At 41.0% G+C, this 20193-nt stretch overlaps 1 protein-coding gene across 1 annotated transcript; it reads right to left on the reverse strand.

Annotated features, from left to right (window-relative positions):
* Positions 1-233: 233 nt before the first annotated feature.
* On the reverse strand, positions 234-10984 carry gtf2a2 (general transcription factor IIA, 2). The gene is made up of 4 exons (XM_084337544.1): positions 10805-10984; positions 9969-10073; positions 1057-1183; positions 234-559 (listed from the first exon to the last, which is right to left on the reverse strand). Exons 1-4 carry the CDS (start codon positions 10874-10876, stop codon positions 534-536), a joined length of 330 nt encoding a protein of 109 aa, XP_084193670.1. The 5' UTR covers positions 10877-10984; the 3' UTR covers positions 234-533.
* Between the last annotated feature and the right edge of the window lie 9209 nt (positions 10985-20193).

Below are 20193 nucleotides of genomic sequence, written 5' to 3' on the forward strand. Positions count from 1 at the left end.
GGATATGGCTCATAGTCCGATCGGTATCAGCGGCAAAGAAAACGTTACCGGGCATCCCTCGTTCCAGAACTTTTCAAGAACTGGAAATGATTAAATGTACTTTCCATTCTACCGTATTCAAGAACCATGATATATGATAAAAGAACATCAACTATATGAAATCTGTCCTCCTTCCACAATGATAAGTCAGCCAACTCTAATCCAGTGTTTCCTCAAAAGCAGGAGGCCTCCCGTGTTTTAAATATTTCTTTATTAAAGGTCACCAACAAAGGTCAACAACACTAACAAACCGAAAAGCCGGTTCTATGAAACTCGATCAATAAAAAAGAAAAAAGATAATAATAAATCATGCAAATTACAAGGCCTTGACTGGTCCATTCGCTCTCCAATCGTTCCGACTGATTACCGTTCTTATACACCGGGATTTCTCTTCTTTACAGAAATTACTGTAATAAATTATATATACAGTCCTGTTTGTGACATCGTCTGCTTCATCAGTAACATCGACAGATGGTGCAGCATTCTGCTCTCCTCTACTCTCCAGCGTTGGACCCCGTGTCTGTGAAAGCAGAAGGAGAAAGGTTGAGGCGTGAGATGATATTCTTTCTATTTTTAATCATCTAAACTTTACACATCCGAATGATACACAATGAATGAAGAAAATAAACAAAGATGTGAAAATATGGCTTAAAATACAGTCGACGGCAATTAACAGACACAAACAAGACTGTAAATAGCATTTTGGAATCTGTGCCTCATGCTCGTTTCATATACATTTTGGACCATGTAGTATTAACATATTAACCCTTTCACAAGCACGCTACAGAAGGTTAACCTTTCACTACCACACTACAGAGGGTTAACCGTCTGTAGTGTGGTAGTGAAAGGGTTAACCTTCTGTAGTGTGGTAGTGAAAGGTTAAAGAAAAATAACATCACCAGTACTTCTAACTACCAGGTTGGGTAATCAAACTTCTACTACTGTAGTTGAGAAATAAAGTGAAGAATTGAGATACAGGAACAAGAAATAAAGGGAGAGATTGATATTAAAACATACTTTTCCCGTCACAGGCGACAATTTTGACTTTGTCCACCTTCACCAAGTCAGTAACCTCCCTGAACTCTACATCATTCAAAACGAACGTCCACACATTGTCACAGAATCTGTAGGTGTTTAGTGACCCCTAGAGGTGAGACAGAAGAAGAACAACAACAACAACCGCATTACAACATTGCAGTTAGATAATACCTAATAGCAGCACACCCGTTGTATACTGCCTCAGGGCTGACATTTAAGCCCCGTCTTTGACTTCATAGCATAGAACTGAACAACAATGTATCAAATTACTAAATTAGGTTAGGTTAGGTTTAGGTTTACTTTATTTGTTCAAGGGGGACAGTGTACATTAATAAAACATTTTACAAATGTAAATGCACCCAATTTTAGCCAAAAGGCTCATTTCCATTGGTAGTCCCCCTGCCAGAAGGTACAGGCTAAAATCCTGTGTAAAAAAAGGGTTAGCAATAAAAACAGAATAAAATCAAGATAAATTACATTAGAATAAAAACACAACAAAAGCACATAGACATAGTAGGGATACAGGTCACAATACAGTCATGGACACAAGGACAGAGCACATCATGACATATTAAGAGACCCAGACATAGACAGACGCACCATATCCATATCCACACACACATATACACATACAGACACCTCAGTGTTGACAGTTCTGGTTATCAATGAGCCATTCCCTAACCCTGCACTTGAATGAATGGTATGATGTGGACACTAATTGTTTGAGGAATTGAGTTCCATTGGTGGGATGCTCTGTATGAGAAGACGGCCTGGCCAAATACACTTTTTTTTAAAGGGATTGTACAATCTCTAATTTATATATATATATATATTAGTGTTGTCAATAGATTAAAAAAAATAACCAATTAATCTCAACATTTTCTGTAATTAATCTAGATTAAAAATTGCATTTTTCTATTTAAGACCGAAGCTTGTAACAGATATTTACTTGAGTAAAATCATGGAATTAATGTAAAATCAACACAAAGAAAGTATATTTAGATTCAAGACTATTTTAATAGCTTTCTTTGAATAGTTTCTCTCCTGTGAAATACAAATGTTCAACAAAACCTCAGCTAGACCTCTTTCTGGGGCTGTCTTAAATACTTCGAAGCTTCGTTCGATGGCATGAGCTTCGAACATAAAAAAAAAATCGAAGTGTAAATATATATATCGTGTATATATATCGTGTACAACTATCGTTTACATATATATTATATATATATTTGTTTATTTATTTTTTGCCTCCAAAATGCATCTCCAAGGGAATATCCCTTGGAGTTGTACACGACAGCGACGCCACACAAAACATTAATACGGCTATGCCTATGCTGCTATGACTAATGTGTTACCAAGTTGGCTAATTTAATTGTAATCATCTGCTTTTGTAGGTGCATTGTCTGATATAATTATAAATTATAAATTAAATATAATATAATTGTTTGCTTGATAGACGAAGGTTGCAACATAATTATGTAATGTCATGTTGGCTGTGAGAGCAGCCCCACTGCACCCAGACAGCGCAGCCGAGTGAAACCTTGTTGACGAAAGGGGCTACTTAATTAATTAATCCAATCCACTTTATTTATAGAGCACATTTAAAAACAACAAAGTTTACCAAAGTGCTGTACAAGTCCCACAACATAAGAAGCTTCGGCCCCGAAGCTTCGATTGCCAAAAAAAGCTTCGAAGGTCAGCCCTACCTCTTTCTTATATCCGAACAAGCAAATATACTGCTTAATGTTCAGAACGTTGAAGAATTTTCACTCCATAGATTAATCTAGATAATTTATTTTAACACATTCGGGGCCGGCCACGTATTAATCCGTGTTTCGAATCCAACGGTTGAGGACCAACCGCGGACATGTCCGTGGAAAGGTTGTTTTGGCTTTTATTCCATTGTATTAACCTACTCAATGTCACCGAGCTGCACTGCAGATCTACCCTCCTCTTCGAATTCTGAAAAGTGCATTACCGGCCAGATCCTCTTAGGGGCGCTGTCTCGATAATTTCAGGTAATTAACATTACATATCTCTTGTTGTGGAATTAACACAACATTATGCATACTTTTGACAATAAATAAAATCAGAATTTGTTCTTACTTGCTTGCCTGGGTAAATAAAGGTTATAGAAATGTATAAAAAAATATATATATATATATTGAAAACCGATAGATATTTTCCGATATCACATTTTAATGCCGATATCGGCCGATAATATCGGAAATCCCTACTTATAACGCTTATATTCAAGACGCTATAAAATGAGAACGTATTGATGAAAAAATTATTTCTTTAAGCCATTTTGAAGGGACGGTTTATGGTCTCAATTGACAATGAGAATGGACAGATAGCAATACTATAAAGTATAGATTTAGCTCTACAAACAGCCCCACGGACTATGCAAGTCTGTTTAGAAATGCTGGCCGTCTACAGTGATTTTAGACGGATCCAAATGGCCATGAATGTGTTAATGCTTTAAATAATTAAAATTAATCTCCAAAGTTAAAGCATACATTTTGACAGCCCTAATATATATATATATATATATATAATTTAATAATCTAAATGGCCATTTTATAGTATTTGCAGAGTACAATATCTACATTGCAAATATTATAACATGGGCATTTTTATTTCCTTTTCTACATACTACACGGTAACCGAGGGGCAGAGATATTTTGAAGAGAATGGTAGACATTAGTCAGTCCCAAACACACTGCTAATCACTGAATCAATCAAATCAATTGGGATGAAGCATATGGCCACAGTGGCATGGCAGGTCAATGTATGGCCACTATATTCTTCTCAAGGATTTTAAACTACATTCATAGAAAATAAAGATTCTAAATTTAACACCAGAACTTTAAATTACAGTGAATGTTATACCGCAACTCCAAATATCTGCTACAATAATTGCAACATGGTATTTAGTCCATATTGTACAGCCATCAATAGCCATGACATTTTGACAGGGTCGGCAAGGTAAGATTAGCAACTTAAGGTTTTTCAACATCTTAAAGCCTCACGGACATTACAATGCATTCCAGGTACAGAACTGCAGCTCTGACAGTAATTCTGAGTAAGGTCTTTTTGGGTCCATCATTATGGTTATATTGAAATCACGGTTTTTGATGACTTATTTCTTTTGAGATAATGCAGCAGCCTAGCCTTAATTATGACCATGAAGACGGTATCAGCAGCCCCCCTTTTTTCTTCTCGTCTCGGAGGGGCACTTCAACAAAAAACAATGACAATCTATTTAGCACATACTCTCACATGCATCCAAAAACTTACTGTTTTTCACACATTAATTTAGTTCGACAGTTATTGAGAGTAAATTAGTTTGAATATGAACATTGGATCCTTGTGTTGTGTTAATTACAGCTCTATGCAATTATGTAGATGAAAGATGGCAATACCTTGTCTTATGGACTGCTACATTATCCTTTTATGGAGCTGTAATTAACACAACACAAGGAATCAATGTCCCCAAAGCAGGGCTGTAAACTGCGACGAGATGATCGCAAATTGCCCCCTAATTTGGTCCGTGCGAGTTTAAAATAATATCTGGGGGCGAGTTTGTGAGTAGTGATTTCAACCCTTCATTCGCATTTCACTCCTAAATTAATCCATACAAATTGGATACAAAAAGTAGTAAAACATTAGCCTACAACCAGGGCTGTACAGTGCGATATAATGTTGCGGTTGTAATTTCATTAGACAGACCAGCGTGGACCTTTAATAACATGCAATTTAATTGACACGAGCAATGAGCTAACGGTAGCTGCTAACCAAGGTATCCATTAGGAGTATGCTAAGCTAACTAGCTATAGCTGCTAACCCTGGAAAACGGTCAAAGCGGACTCCACAAGACTAGTTCCATTTGTGAGGAAAGGGGGTGGGTTATATTGACAACGCTTGACAACAGAAGTTTAAACATAACTTCATATTTATTGGTTATTCGTTTCTGTATATCATCCAATTTCCATCTCCGTGTGGCGTGTCTACTTTCCGTAGCTGCATTTCTGCAGACCCCTCTCTGATTGGTTGAGCCCATTTCTGCAGACCCCTCTCTGATTGGTTGAGCAAAAGGCGGACGTAATGTTATATCAAGAAGATAAAAAGAAATGTACTACCAGATTCGCGTATTACGTTATTTCGCGTGACTTCGCGCTTTATTCATAACGTTATGCACATTTCACAACACAGCCAGCTGTCAGAAACTGTACATTGTAACGTTATATAACATAACGTTATGTTATTTCGCGGTTTATTCATAACGTTATGCACATTTCGCGTGTATATAACATAACGTTATGTTATTTCGCGGTTTATTCATAACGTTATGCACATTTCGCATGACAACACATAACGTTATTTCACGTGACAAGTTCAACACAGCCCAGCTGTCAGAAACTGTACATTGAGGGGGTTTGAATCACTGTTTAGTGTTCACAGAGTGTTTTACACTCCCCACTTACTGTAACTGTACCATGATGCACTCCCCACTTACTGTAACTGTACCATGTTCTACATATAACCTCATCTCATGCACCTTTTTGTGTATCCCGTTTATTTTTCCTCATTATTATATTCAGAGTTAATTATATTGTTTACACTGTCTTTCTTCTATTATAACCCTGCCCATTTGATGTTCCCAAATCATATTCAGAAAGTATCACAGAGACTTCTATTGACCAAGGAATTAGTTATTATTAGTTAAGACACAACATTTCAATCAAACATATAATAACATGTGTTTCATCATACCAACTGATCCTGGTGTGACAATACCTAACATTTAGATTAACCCAGTTAATGCCTAACTAGACAGTTAGAAGAAAGCAGGAAGCCGGTCCAGCACTCTCAGATTCAAAGTTTTAATTGCAGCCTGGAACATACATGTTTCGGAACCAATGTGTAACTAGACAGTTACAATATAACATTTATATTAATTAACCCAGTTAATGCCTTAAGAGAAAGAGTCTGGTGGTCAATGTCACTTCGGATTGCTACGACACATCTCTACTGCTTGTGACAGGCTGTGGTGCGTTCCAGACTTTACTCCTGTTGGGAAACTATAGCGATCAGAGAGGGGCTTCGCTCAACCAATCAGAGAGGGGTCTGCAGAAATGGGCTCAACCAATCAGAGAGGGGTCTGCAGAAATGCAGCTACGGAAAGTAGAGACGCCTCCGTGTGTCTCCATCTCCATCTCTTCCTGTTTACATTCGAGTGTGACGTCATCACCTACGGCAGTTTAGACGACCAAAACGCGAACCTAGAACAAAACCCGAAGGGGGGGGGGGCTGGCTCTCTTGTTCGCTCTCTCTCTCTCTACATTCAATGATTTAAAGTAGCCAAACGTTACAGACAGTATAAATACTAACTGGATAGTTGATGATAAATATTTAATTTCATTATCTGAAATATTCTAAAATCATTAAGTCTGTGTGATTATTATTTTCTCACAGTAGTGTGTGTATATATATATAGGTATATATATATATATATATATTAGAGGTGGGCATAGATTATTTTTTTTAATCTAGATGAATCTATCTGCAATCCTGGATTTAATCTAGATTAATCTAGATTAAAATGGATAAAAAAATAAATAAAAAAACCTGCCGAAGGCATTCAAAATATGTGTTCTACCCAAATAATGACCAGAAGTAAGTCCTTACTTTTTCTTTCCTCCTTATGTTTCTCAGGCCAGGTGGCCCATTACACCATGAGCCCATCTCCCGTTTCCAAAATGCATTACAGACTGTTTGAAAAAGCTGTTTTGCTATGATAATTGGTAATGAAATATCAAAATAATGTTCAATAAGATGTACTTGTGTTTAATAAGTTGTTTTATTCAGAAGTTAACACAAATAAATAATATTACCAGTACAGTACAGTATCTAGCACTCTCAGGAGCAAAACAGAAAGAATCATTTCAAACTTGAACTATGTGACATGGCTTGAATCAACTGCTCCAGTGGAGTTGCTCAGTGGCCAATGGTGTCAACTGTGGTTGTACTGGGCAGCTCCCAGGTGTGAATGGAACTGTGTGAACGTGAAGCAGGGCGTTCCTGAAAAAGAGCATCTGTGCTCAGCGAACCTACCCTGGGTAAATAAAGGTTAAAAAAAAAAAAAAAAAAAAAAATTAGATTAATGCGTTAATTATATTATCGCGCGATACTAGTATAGCGTTAACGCAGCACGTTAACGCCGTTAACGGCCCAGCGCTAATATATATATATGTGTTTGGCTAAAGTGGATAGAAAACACAGTACTGTGTAAAAGTCTTAGGCACCCAAGAGTTTTTATATAAATTGTCTTAGATGTAAATAAAAAAATTTATTAGTGTGAGCGCAGCTAGTGATTTCAACGTGTCGTCGTGATTCAAAGGATCCGAAGCGATTGAAGTTTATGGATACCATGACTTAAAATCCTCTTACCTTGACGATTAAAAGCCTCCCCAATTTAGAAAACAGTAATCCAATGGCTGGTATTGTTATACCGGACGCTCTGAGCTAACCGGAGCTAACACAGATCAGGATGGTAAATAAAGCATATATAATGACTTCCTTTCTGGGGTTGTCAAAATAAAAGTGCAACGTTTATAGCAGCGGAAAACGTTTATTTTGTACATTATCTAACGTTAACACAAACCTAAACTAACGTTACAACTAACCTAAAGTTAGTTTAGGTTCGTGTTAAGGAAGTCATTATATATGCTTTACCATCCTGATCTGTGTTAGCTCCGGTTAGCTCAATAAAATAAAAAATTAAAAAAAAAATAATAAATTAAAAAAATAAAAAAAAAGGAGGCTTTTAATCGTCAAGGTAAGAGGATTTCAAGTCATGGTATCCATAAACTTCAATCGGTTCGGATCCTTTGAATGAATGAGAATGTCAACAATCACGACGACACGTTGAAATCACTGGCTGCGCTCAGAGAGGAGTGGTTAGGCAAAAAAATAGTTCAGAGTATATTTGCTTATAAAACGTAATTGTCTAATTCAATTATTTTTTATTTCTCCACGTGGTGAATACACAGGTCACAACATGTTTACATGAACGTTTTGGAGTTGTATTTGGAGTGTATTCTGCAATCTGTTAATAAACTTTTCAATCAATCAATCAAACTATACACTGTAAGGCTCCGGCCCCGCCTCACTTCCAGTGATGAAGCTAAGCTATGCTAACGGAGCGACTGTTCCCTAAGCTAAATGCACGCAGAGACAAAAAAAGGTATGTATCTGGTTGCTGTGCTATCTGAGGAGGATTTGCTTTTGTTTGCCTTCAAACATGGTCTCCATCACTTCAGTCATACATTATTTTATTATTTATGCATCAGAGAATGGCTTCTTGTGTTTAGCCAACACCCATATCACTGAGTGAGCAGTGACACTTGGTTGCTTTTTATCGTTGTGACATAACTTTAACAATAATTCTGCTTGCAGCTTGATATGATGATTTCATTCCATTTATTTTTGTGGTTCTTAGTGCTGAAAGGTTGCATCAAAATAACTGTGTTTTGTTTCGTATTGGCGTTTCAAATTGCGTTTCAAATTGCCACTCTTCACAAGAGCTACCGTTTCTTGGCACATTGTGCTGGTTGGAGGGAGGATGAACGCATATTTTTCAGTCCATTCACCTTTGAATTGCAGCGATTTTCACTGTTGACTTTTATTTTACTGGCCATCTTTGAACATGCCATATTTTTCTACTAGCTGCCTGCTGGTAAAAATTATGCTACTCGCTACAGTACCTGCGGATTAGACTACCTGTAAATGCGCTGTCAACTCTCGCTCTGACTCCGACCCGTTGAAAGAGACAACACGCATTCCGTGAAGACCCGCCCTACTCTGCTCTGATTCGCAGACTGTGGGTGGGGGGGGGGGGGGGGGTGCTGACGGGACGCTGAATATGATTGGACCAAAGCAGTAGACAGACACAGACAGTTGGAGCAGTGCAGAGGAGATGGCAGAGAATTTCGAGGATACCTGCTATACGCACTGATGACAGGATCAGTGGTGCGTTATTGAAATCAATTGGGATTGCACGCACCTAATGGCGCCACGTGCATGCGCGCTCCCGCGAATGCGCATTTTTAATGTCCCCTCGCTTGAGCACAGACTAAAGACGATGCCTAATTGCCTCTACGAATGGAATGTATGAATGAATGAAAACTTTATTTAACAGATTGCAGAATGGGTACAATACACACAATTGTTAAGGGGGTACAGACCCGAGAAAGACGTTTGTCTTGTTTCCATCAGGGTCACACATGTCATTCACAACAAGTTAGGTGTGAATGTATCTGAGAACGTATTTAACACACCTGACGACCGGCGCTATTGATATGCAAATAGAGAGTACTTAACTGGGCTTGCACGTAGTGCACCCCCGTCCCATGAAGAACGCATGCCTGGACAGGATATATTTCCTTCTACTTGGTATCACTCCGGAATCACGTTTCAACCACTAACGTTGCTGCCATGAGCCTGCACTATGGTAGCCTACATGTTACACCCCTACTGGACCAATTGATCATGTCAAAAAAGGCACCACACCATTTGAGATGTGAAATAAACTTGCCGACCTGGGCTAAGTATGAATGGTTATGGTCCTCACCTGACTGGGTGTGTGGCTTGGTATAAATGGGGTATAAACGTGGGCTGTATAACGTGCCAGCACACTGCTTAGTGCTGCTTACAGTGGATCCGTCTTGGTAGCTCTTGAGCAGTGCCGTTATAACATGTGCATCAAATGAAAGAGAACAAACAGGCAAGGGCCTTCACGTGGTATATCATGTCATGATGAGTGGTGATGAAAATGAGGTTACACCCAGGTCAATGTGAAGCATGAATGATCAATCTGCAATGGCACTCACCCGGAAGTTGACCCTGTTGCGCACCCGGTTGGCAAGTGCTGTGTTTATGGCTTTATCAAACTGAAGCAGGACTTGAAGTGCTAACTGTGGTGTTATCTGTTGGGTCTGAAACAGAAAAAACGACAGCGACCAGATGAGCAAAGACCTTCCCTGCATCAGCCAAGATGGAACTCGTCTTCTCACACATTCAACAGAGTGGAACTGGTTTGCTACACATGAGTAACGACACGTTTGATTGATTGAAAATTGTATTAACAGATTGGAGAATGGGTACAATACAGTATGGCTCAATACACACAATTGTTAAGGGGGTGCAGACCAGAGAAAGACTTTCGTCTTGTTTACATCAGGGTCCCCCATTTTCAATTCATCATAACATATATGACATACAGATAGACAAGACAGTACTGCTACATCTAGACATGTATGACATACCAGATCTACAAATATACACTGGAAGCTCGAAGGTTCACAAAATAAACAAGAGCTTTGAAGTGAAAACTACCATGAATGAACCCGTTAGGTTGATTCGTGTTACAACCAGCAGCAGGTTGAGCCACTAACGTTAACATGAAACAACACACTGCCACCATTACATGAGTAGGTTGCTAGAGATCATGTTCAATTCAATAAACGCATATCGTTCACTTCCCCCAGTCGAGACATATTAAGGCATTATTGGCAATACAACAGATAGAACGGTGTTTTAACACAGATGAGCAGTTTAGCTATCCAGCTAACGTTAGTGCCATGAAGAACCAACACCGGAAACACAACGTTAGCGAACTAGCTTGCTGCTAACCAGCTGCCTAACTAACTTAGCTCACTAAAGTTACCTGAATAAGCTCGTCTAAGCTCTCTTGGAGACTGTTGCCTAGCGTTGTGTTTCTGTAAAGCTGGTATGCCATTGTGATGCTAAATAAATTGACTAGCTAACGTTAGCTAGTGAAGAAGATGTGATTTATGTTGTTTGCCCGGCCAAGCGACGATTCCCTCCTAAAGTAACTAACGTTAGCTAGTAGCCTCGGCTGCGTCAAGATAGTGAGGGATTCTACTTCCGGTCTTAAATGGACTCAAAATATCAAAATAAAAGTCACTATCACAATCCCATTATACAAGAAAGCTAATTAATGATGACACTAAGATCTGTTAAATAATGATCATATGCACGCACACACATATATATGTATATACATACATATTGTATATTCATTTAATATTGTATGTAAATCCGAGTTATAAGCCTTATAATAAGTGTCAAAGGAAGTCTTGGACATAAAACATATACCACATTATACAGAAAACCCAATTATTTCATAAACACATTAACACACTATGGGGTTTCTTTCATGTAAGAAGAGCGCTTCCTGTATCATTTGGTATTATGTTTTGGATCCAAATCTTATTATTTTCACTTTTCATTAGGCCTTTCATTTTGAAGGCAAGGGAAGTCTTATTTTTTTAGCTTAATTAAAATAGCTTGACACAGCTGCTAGCCACTGAGGTGTTTTCCTCATAGATATGTTCTATATCTATGGTTTTCCTGACCCAGCGTCACTACTGGAAGCAAGAAGGGTCATATAGTATGTTATGAGAAAACTCGCTAACAATGATTTGGATTTCTTTCAGCCCCGGTGTTGTTGCGAATAGTTGCCAGTAGATGGGAGCAAAACACAAAAAAGCAATAAGCAACAGAAAAAAATTGTTAAGGGGTGCAGACCGCGTGATTACATGCACGCCGCATTTCTCGGAGACGCTCTTTGATTGGCACTGACTGACGCTCTCTGATTGGCCATTGACGCGTTTGCCCAATCCGTGACGAGCTGTGTCTTTGCCCATTTCCTCGTCAAACAGCCTGCAAACTACCTGGCGTTCTATCGCCCTGCTCTAAGACAAACTCTAACAATAACCAACTTCGAAAGAGTGCCTAAGCTTAACCGTCGAAAGAACTTGCCGTCACGGTCTACAAGATACACTACACGACCAAGGTACCAATGTACATGTCAAAATACATCCCAAAGGTCAGTGAATACCACGGTCACAACACCAGAGGGAGCTCCACAAATCATGTTAAACCCAGATTCGGCTCAAATAAGGGACTAAACACGTTTCGCAATTATGCCACATCAACAGTGATGCCAGATTACTGATTACTCCTTTAAAAAGTAATCTAAGTTACTTTACTGATTACTTGATTATCAGAGTAACTTAGTTACTTTGAAAGTAACTAGGTTACGAAGTCGTCGTCGTTCCCCCAACAGTTTTTTTTTAAACGCTTTATTGAAAGTGCATAAATTGTTTTTAACTTGTTTCTCTGCACATAACGTAAATTGTTAAACTATAGCTTCAGCTTCTGTACCATCAAGTATGGTAAAGCAACAGTCTATGATGCTCACAGCATTAGAGCAGCCAGCCAGTGGTTTTACAAAACCAGTGTATCACATCTAACAAATGCAGGCTGAACTATTCAATTATATCAACTGTAACTATTAAATTGTTTTTATAAATGTCTCTCTATAAACATACAATCAGTCTCTCTTTAACATGTAAATTAACTGTAAATCTGGCAAATAAGAGCTTTTGCTCTGCCACCATCAACCCTCCTGTACCTAGTCGAAGCGTCGGCTAGTGTTGTGATTCCAGATGCAATTGGATGTGCTGTTTTTAGCGGTAGACAGTATTTTGTTTCCTCCGCCGTGAAGTAGTGACTGAGGCTACGTTTAGACGAGCGTTTTGGGGTGGAATTCTGAACAGAAACCGCAAAAGTCATCTTGCGGTTTCACTTTTAATTTTGCCAAGCGTTTTGGGGTGGAATTCTCCGACGACGGAACCCTGCTGTCACACGATTGGCGCATATGTCACATGACGTGCTGTGAAGACCCGCCCTACTCTGCCTCTGATTCGCAGACTGTGGATGGGGAATGTGATTGGACAAAAGCAGAGTCACTCACAGACAGAGGGACCAGTCACGCCGCGGGACACATTCTTGTATTTAACCCTTTCACTGCCACACCACGTCACTCCCAAAAGAAAAACAGCTCAAAATGTATTTTTGACTGTCGAAAACGAAATAAAATACTGCATTCCGCCTGCATTATGAATTTATGATGAGATAGTAACGAAATAGTAATGCACAGCCACTTGGACAAGTAACTGCAATCAGATTACTGGCTTTTAAAGATTAACGCGTTAGATTACTATTTTCGGGGAAAAGTAATCAGATTACAATAACGCGTTACTTAGTAACGCGTTACTGGCATCACTGGCCCCAGTAGAGTGCTGGGTCTAGATACGCCCCTGACAAGAACTATGACGATAATCCATGATTACTACTATTGCTGATACATTTAGTTTAGTGGTCCAACACAGTATACGAGCTAGACCAGACAGTTGTGTCACTAGTCACTATGAGGAAAAAAGTGAGAGCTGTCACTTGCCAACAATCCTCCTCCATAAAGGGGTGAGACGTCAGCGAATGGTATGCTGCACATTCTAGTGTACATCAGGTCAAATGATTGATTACACTAACTATAAATGTATAGTGATAGAGACCAAAGTAAAAATACCTAATAATAAAATAGACCTAGGGCGACAGTGGCTTGGGAGTGAATGAATGAATGAATGAAAACTTTATTTAACAGATTGCAGAATGGGTACAATACAGTACGGCTCAATACATACAATTGTTAAGTCAAGTCAAGTCAAGAGTTTTAATTGTCACGGCATACAGGTATACAATGAAATGCGGCTGGTCTTGCCCGCGACGATGTGCAATACAGTGGTACAACATATAATAGAATCCAATAAAAATACAGTGGTACAACATATTAATAGAATCCAGTAAAAACAACAGTGCAATAAACAGGTACATGGTGTGCCATCTCGGTATCTGTACATAGTATTTACAGAGCATATAGGACATGCTAGGTAGCTTTAGTAGTGCAATACACTGTTCCTGATGTTATACTAATTTAAAGTGGCCTTTCCTCTGGCCATAAGTGTGCGTATGTGCGGCATGAGTGTTAAAGTGGCTGCTAGTGTGTGAGCGTGCTCAGCGTGCGTGTCGTGTATGTGCTTGTGTGTGCTTGTGTGTGGATAGTTCAGTTTCTGTGTCTCTCAATGTTCATTGTTCAAGGCTCTGATGGCCTGGGGGAAGAAGCTTAGCCTAAGGCTCTCCGTCCTAGTAGCTGGGGTTCGCAGGCGTCTGCCTGACCTCAGCAGCTGGAACAGGCTGTTATTGGGGTGGTGGGGGTCTTTCATTATCCTGCAGGCTCTGGATTTGCACCTCTTGTTGTATAGAGCCTGCAGGGGAGGTAGCGCAATACCCGTGGTACGCTCGGCTGAGCGCACCACTCTCTGTAGGGCCTTCTTGTCCTGTGCCGTGCTGTTCCCATACCAGGCAGTGATGTTTCCGGTCAAGATGCTCTCTACAGCTCCTGAGTAGAAGGACTGGAGTATCTTCCCCGATACTCTGAACTTCCTTAACTGTCTCAGGTGGTAGAGGCGCTGCTTCGCTTTCTTTACTACTGTGTCTATGTGTGTTGACCATGTCAGATCCTCTGAGATGTGGACCCCCAGGTACTTGAAGCTGCTCACCCTGTCCACGGTAGCCCCGTTAATCATCAGTGGTGTGTGTGTCTCCTGCTGTCCTCTCCTATAATCCACGATCAGCTCCTTGGTTTTACCAATGTTCAGGAGCAGGCTGTTGTCCTGGCACCAACGTTCCAGTACCTCAACCTCCTCTCGGTAGGCCTTCTCGTCGTTGTCCGAGATCAGCCCCACCACCACCGTGTCGTCGGCGAACTTCACTATGGAGTTGGAGCTGAACTTGGCCACACAATCGTGTGTGTAGAGTGAGTACAGCAGGGGGCTTAGAACACAGCCCTGGGGGGACCCGATGCTCAGGGTGATGGTGTTGGAGGTCTGACCCCCCACCCTGACCGCCTGGGGTCTTTCACTCAGAAAGTCCAGTACCCAGGCGCTCAGGGTGGAGCTCAGACCTAGCTCGATCAGCTTGTCCACCAGTCTGGTGGGGACTATGGTGTTGAACGCTGAGCTGTAGTCAATGAACAACAGTCTCACATAGCCCCCCTTCTGACGGTCAAGGTGGGAGAGAGTGCTGTGCAGTACCTGGGAGACCGCGTCGTCAGTGGACCTGTTTGTCCTGTATGCAAATTGCATAGGGTCCATATCACTGGGGAGAGATGCACAAATGTGGTCCTTGACCAGCCTCTCGAAACATTTCATGACCACAGAGGTGAGTGCCACCGGTCTGTAGTCATTTGGGCATGTTGGGGAGGGTTTCTTCGGTACAGGGATGATGGTAGACATCTTGAAGCAGGCAGGGACTACTGACTCCGCCAGGGATTGATTATATATGGCGGTGAACACCGGGGCAAGCTGGTTTGCACAGGACTTAAGTATGCGTCCTGTTATACCATCTGGACCCGCAGCCTTCCTGGTGTTCACCTGCATAAATGCTCTTCTCACACTGTGTTCCGACAACGAGAGAGCGCCCTCGCCCCCCCGCGGTTGCCCCCCCCCTCCACAACAGCCGGTGCGCCAGTGACGTCACTCGCCAGAGGGCTAGCGGCGACACTGTCTACACCGAACCGAGCGTAGAAGGAGTTGAGTTTGTCCGCGAGAGAGGCGTCATCGCTTCCCATTTCGGGGGCGCTGACTTTGTAGTCAGTTATTGTCTTCAGTCCCCTCCACAAGCCTCTTGTGTCGTTTTGTGCCATTTGTGTCTCCAGTTTCTCAGCATAAGTCCTCTTAGCAAGTTTAACAGCCTTGCGCAGAGTGTAGACTGAAGCCTTGTACTCTTCCATATTTCCTGACTCTCTGCCCAGGTTATAAGCCGTGGTGCGTGAGTTCAGGGCTGTTCTTATAGTGCTGTCCACCCAAGGTTTCTGGTTTGGGAAATGCAGACCTGAGAAAGACGTTTGTCTTGTTTCCATCAGGGTCCCCCATTTTCAATTCATATAGTAGAGCAGTCGTCTGGTAATCCGGAGGTTCCCGGTTTGATTCTCGCTCCTCCCGGGCAGCGTGTCGAAGTGTCCTTGAGCAAGACACTGATGAGCAGGTTGGCACCTTGCATGGTTGCCTCCACCATCGGTGTGTGAATGTGTGAGTGAATGGGTAAGATGTGAGAAACAAATTGTAAAGCGCTTTGGATAAAAGCACTATATAAATACAGCCATTTACCATTTACCAAAATACCTGTAAATGACAGTAAATGGGTACAGGTCAGGACATAGCTTTTCTTATAACACTATAGCAAAGAAGATGTGAGGAGATTTCTGGGAATGGTCACATACTTGGCTAAGTTTATCCCCCAGTTGTCTGCCCAGTCAGCACCACTCAGAGGGCTTCTAGAGCAGAAGAACGAGTGGGAATGGTCTCATGAGCAGGAAGAATGCTTCAAAATGCTGAAAGAGATCTTAACCAAGGAACCAGTGCTCAAGTTTTATGACCCAGAACGGAGCACTAGGATATCGGCAGATGCTTCTCAGTACGGCGTAGGAGCAGTACTGCTACAGATGTATGACAACAGCTGGCAGCCCGTAGCCTACGCATCTCGTGCATTGACAAGTGCTGAAGTTAGATATGCACAAATAGAAAAGGAACTTTTAGCCAGCACATATGCATGTGATCGTTTCCATCAGTACATATACGGAAAGGCTTTTGAAGTGGAAACAGACCACAAGCCCCTAGTATCAATAATGGCCAAGCCCCTCAATGATTGTCCTCTGAGGATTCAGCGACTGTCAATCAGACTGCAGAAATATGATGTGAACATGGTCTATACACCAGGAAAATTCATGTTTGCTGCTGACACGCTCTCACGCGCAGTCAACAAAATGGAAAGTCCAAATGAACAGAAAAGCATAGAAATACAAGCCTATGTTGACATGATTGTCACATCACTTCCTGTGTCTGCTGAGCGAACAGAGAAGATCAGGAAAGCAACTGAACTAGACGACATAATGAAAGAGCTCAAGAAGACCATACTGAAAGGGTGGCCTGAGCAAAAGCGTGAATGCCCGGGTCAGATCCAAGATTACTGGGCATGCAGATCAGAGCTCTCAGTTGCTAATGACATTGTTTTCAAAGGAAGCAAGTTTGTCATCCCGGCATCCATGCGCAAGGAAATGCTGCAGAAAGTGCATGAGGGACATTTGGGTGAGGAAAAATGTAAACGTAGAGCACGTGAAGTAATGTACTGGCCAAGACTCAACCAAGACATCAGCCACACCACAGCTGCATGTGAAATATGTCTCACCTACAGGTCTAAACAACAAGCAGAGCCGCTCATGCCCCACCCTGTACCTGATCGCCCGTACCAGAAGGTCGGAGTCGATTTGTTTGACTGTAACGGTAAAAGCAACATTGTAGTCACAGATTACTACTCCAACTACCCGGAAGTTGTAACACTGCAGTCAACATCCAGCAAAACAGTCATAGCCTACCTGAAAACAGTCTTCGCGAGACATGGAGTTCCCTGTGAGCTGTTTTCAGATAATGGGCCACAGTTTTCCAGCAGCGAGTTTGCTTCGTTTGCAGAGGACTGGGGTTTTCACCACGCCACCTCAAGCCTGAACTACCCGAGATCCAATGGGCTCGCAGAGAGTTCAGTCAAGATGGTCAAGGCCCTCATGAAGAAGGCTCAAGATGGACAGGAGGAGTTCCAGAGGAGTCTGATGATATACAGGAGTGCCCCATTGGAAAATGGTTTGTCCCCAGCCCAGATGCTGATGGGAAGGCGCTTACGCACTAACCTTCCTATCCATGAGAACCTGTTGACACCAGAAGGAGCACACAAAATCAGCTCAAGGAAACAAGAACAAAAAGAGAAACACAAATTGCAACATGACAAGAAGGCAAAACACTTACCAAGCCTCAAGCCAGGCGATACAGTCCGTATCCTGGATCACACAACAGGCACATGGAGACAAGGAGGACGCGTGCAAAGAGAAGTTTCACCACGCTCATACCAGATCCAGACAGACCATGGTGCTTCTCTGAGACCAAACCGTGTGGATTTGAGACCACAGGTGGCAGTCCCAGAGACAGACTCTCAACAACGAAGCACTGCAGAGGTGTTAGATGCTCCCAGGAGTGAGCAGTTTTGTCAGAGTTCCCCAGACCGCAGTGACTCTGTCATGCCAAAAGGGGGCAGCACGCCCTCTGAGACCTGCTGCAGGCCTAAAAGGACTGTTAAACCTCCTGAGAGACTTATTGCACAGTGCTGAAAGGCATGTGGACTGTGGACGTGGATAGGGTAAAGAAAAGAGGACACTTGATGATGAAGGTTAAATGAAAAAGAAAATGTAAAAAAAAAAAAAAAAAGAGGATTGTAAAGAAAGATTTGATGCATATGCTTATTGTTTGAATGCATACGTTCATGTTTGAAATTAATGTTTATTATTGGAATGTACAGGTTTAAGAACAGTCGGAAACTAACGTTTTGTTATAGACGACTACAGGAAAAGAACAAGTTGTTTCTGTTTAAAAGAAGGGAAGATGTGTTGTTATTATAATACATAATATTGGTTCCGCCCTGTTGTTGTAGTACCCGGACCGAGGGACCGGGGTAGAGGAACAGTGCTTGATGTACGGATGCACAGGAGAGAGAGTGCCTTGATGTACGGATAGACAACGTGAATAAAAGCCAGTAAAGAAACCCTAGCCTGTTTATTCCTAGTTAGGAATACTGGAAACAACTAACATAACAACTATCACAATTCCATTATACAAGAAAGCTAATTAATGATGAAACTAAGGTCTGTTAAATAATGATCATATGCACGCACACACATATGTATGTTCATTTAATATTTTATGTAAATCCCAGTTATAAGCCTTATAATAAGTGTCAAGTAAGTCTTGGACATAAAACATATACCACATTATACAGAAAACCCTATTCTTTCATAAACACATTAACACACTATGCCACTATGGGGTTTCTTTCATGTAAGAAGAGCGCTTCCATTATGTTTTGGATCCAAATCTTATTATTTTCACTTTTCATTTTGAAGGCAAAGGAAGTCTTATTTTTGTGTAGCTTTTTAAAATAGCTTGACACAGCTGCTAGCCACTGAGGTGTTTACCTGACGCAGCGTCACTACTGGAAGCAAGAAGGGTCATAGTATGTTATGAGAAAACTCGCTAACAATGGGATGGATTTCTTTCAGCCCCGGTGTTGTTGCGAATAGTTGCCAGTAGATGGGAGCAAAACACAAAAAAGCAATAAGCAACAGAAAAAAAAATCCCACTCCAACATACTGTCCCACAGGGGATTTTTTTTTATTTTATTTTTTTCATATTTTCTTTTACCATGAAAGATAAACCAGCCACAGTGATATTGTTCCAGGGATATTTTTTTCCCTCATTTGAATGAATGACAATTAGGCCCATTAAGATTACAACTCGAAGAAACAAATTATTAGTATTATTATTGTTGTTGTACGTTGTTTATGCAAGGAAACACTTCTTATCCTCCACATTATTGATAAGAATGCTTCTCCAGTGTTATCATATTATGAGAAGACACAGTAAACGTTTCTTTATTTTTTTTTATCACAGCAGAAGACAGTGTCAAGGTTCATGCTTACAGAACAGAGTTATTCATTAGGGATGCCAAAGGCTGAAAAATGCATATGCCCACAGATGCTTGAATAAGCATTTATATACATAAAATACATGATAAATCATTGTTAGTATGTAATTCTGTTAGCTACTTACAACATTTCAACATTATAAATGATTGTTTGGTAATGAACAGATCTGTTTAGTGTGGATTTCAAAGTGACACGTTGTTCTGCCCTTCTCATTTTTACACAGAGTGCAAATAAAGGAAATTACATTGTAAATATGCGGGAGTGAAGCATGCAATTATTTGGACACTGTTGAGGTACTGTTGGCTCAACACAAACCAAAACTATTAAAAATGATCAATGAATTTGGGGGTTCTCGGATACAAAAAAAGTAGGCCTATTGCAAGACTGCAGTCCTATCTGTTGAGGGTGTGGTGTACCACGTGGTGCGGGAAATGATGATGTATAGAGGAAATAGTCTGGAAATGGCGATTGCTTCCTTCATTTAATTACTGTGTCAAACAGAATTACAAGAGGAATCAAAAACAAAACACACCGGAGCACGCTTCCCCATCACGTACAGTAACAGTTCAACATTTACTCTACTCTACCGCTCTGTTTTTGTT

Source organism: Notolepis coatsorum, assembly GCF_963971535.1.
Source record: "Notolepis coatsorum genome assembly, chromosome: 20".
Classification (NCBI taxonomy): Eukaryota; Metazoa; Chordata; class Actinopteri; order Aulopiformes; family Paralepididae; genus Notolepis; species Notolepis coatsorum.

What these genes read in the sequence shown, in the direction of transcription:
- gtf2a2 (XM_084337544.1), bottom strand. Translation starts at nt 10,876, where the DNA reads ATGGCATACCAGCTTTACAGAAACACAACGCTAGGCAACAGTCTCCAA. An exon ending in GCAACAGGGTCAACTTCCGG is followed by an intron (nt 1,184 to 9,968) that starts GTGAGTGCCATT and finishes TCTCACCTCTAG; the next exon opens with GGGTCACTAAACACCTACAG. An exon ending in TGTCGCCTGTGACGGGAAAA is followed by an intron (nt 560 to 1,056) that starts GTATGTTTTAAT and finishes CTGCTTTCACAG; the next exon opens with ACACGGGGTCCAACGCTGGA.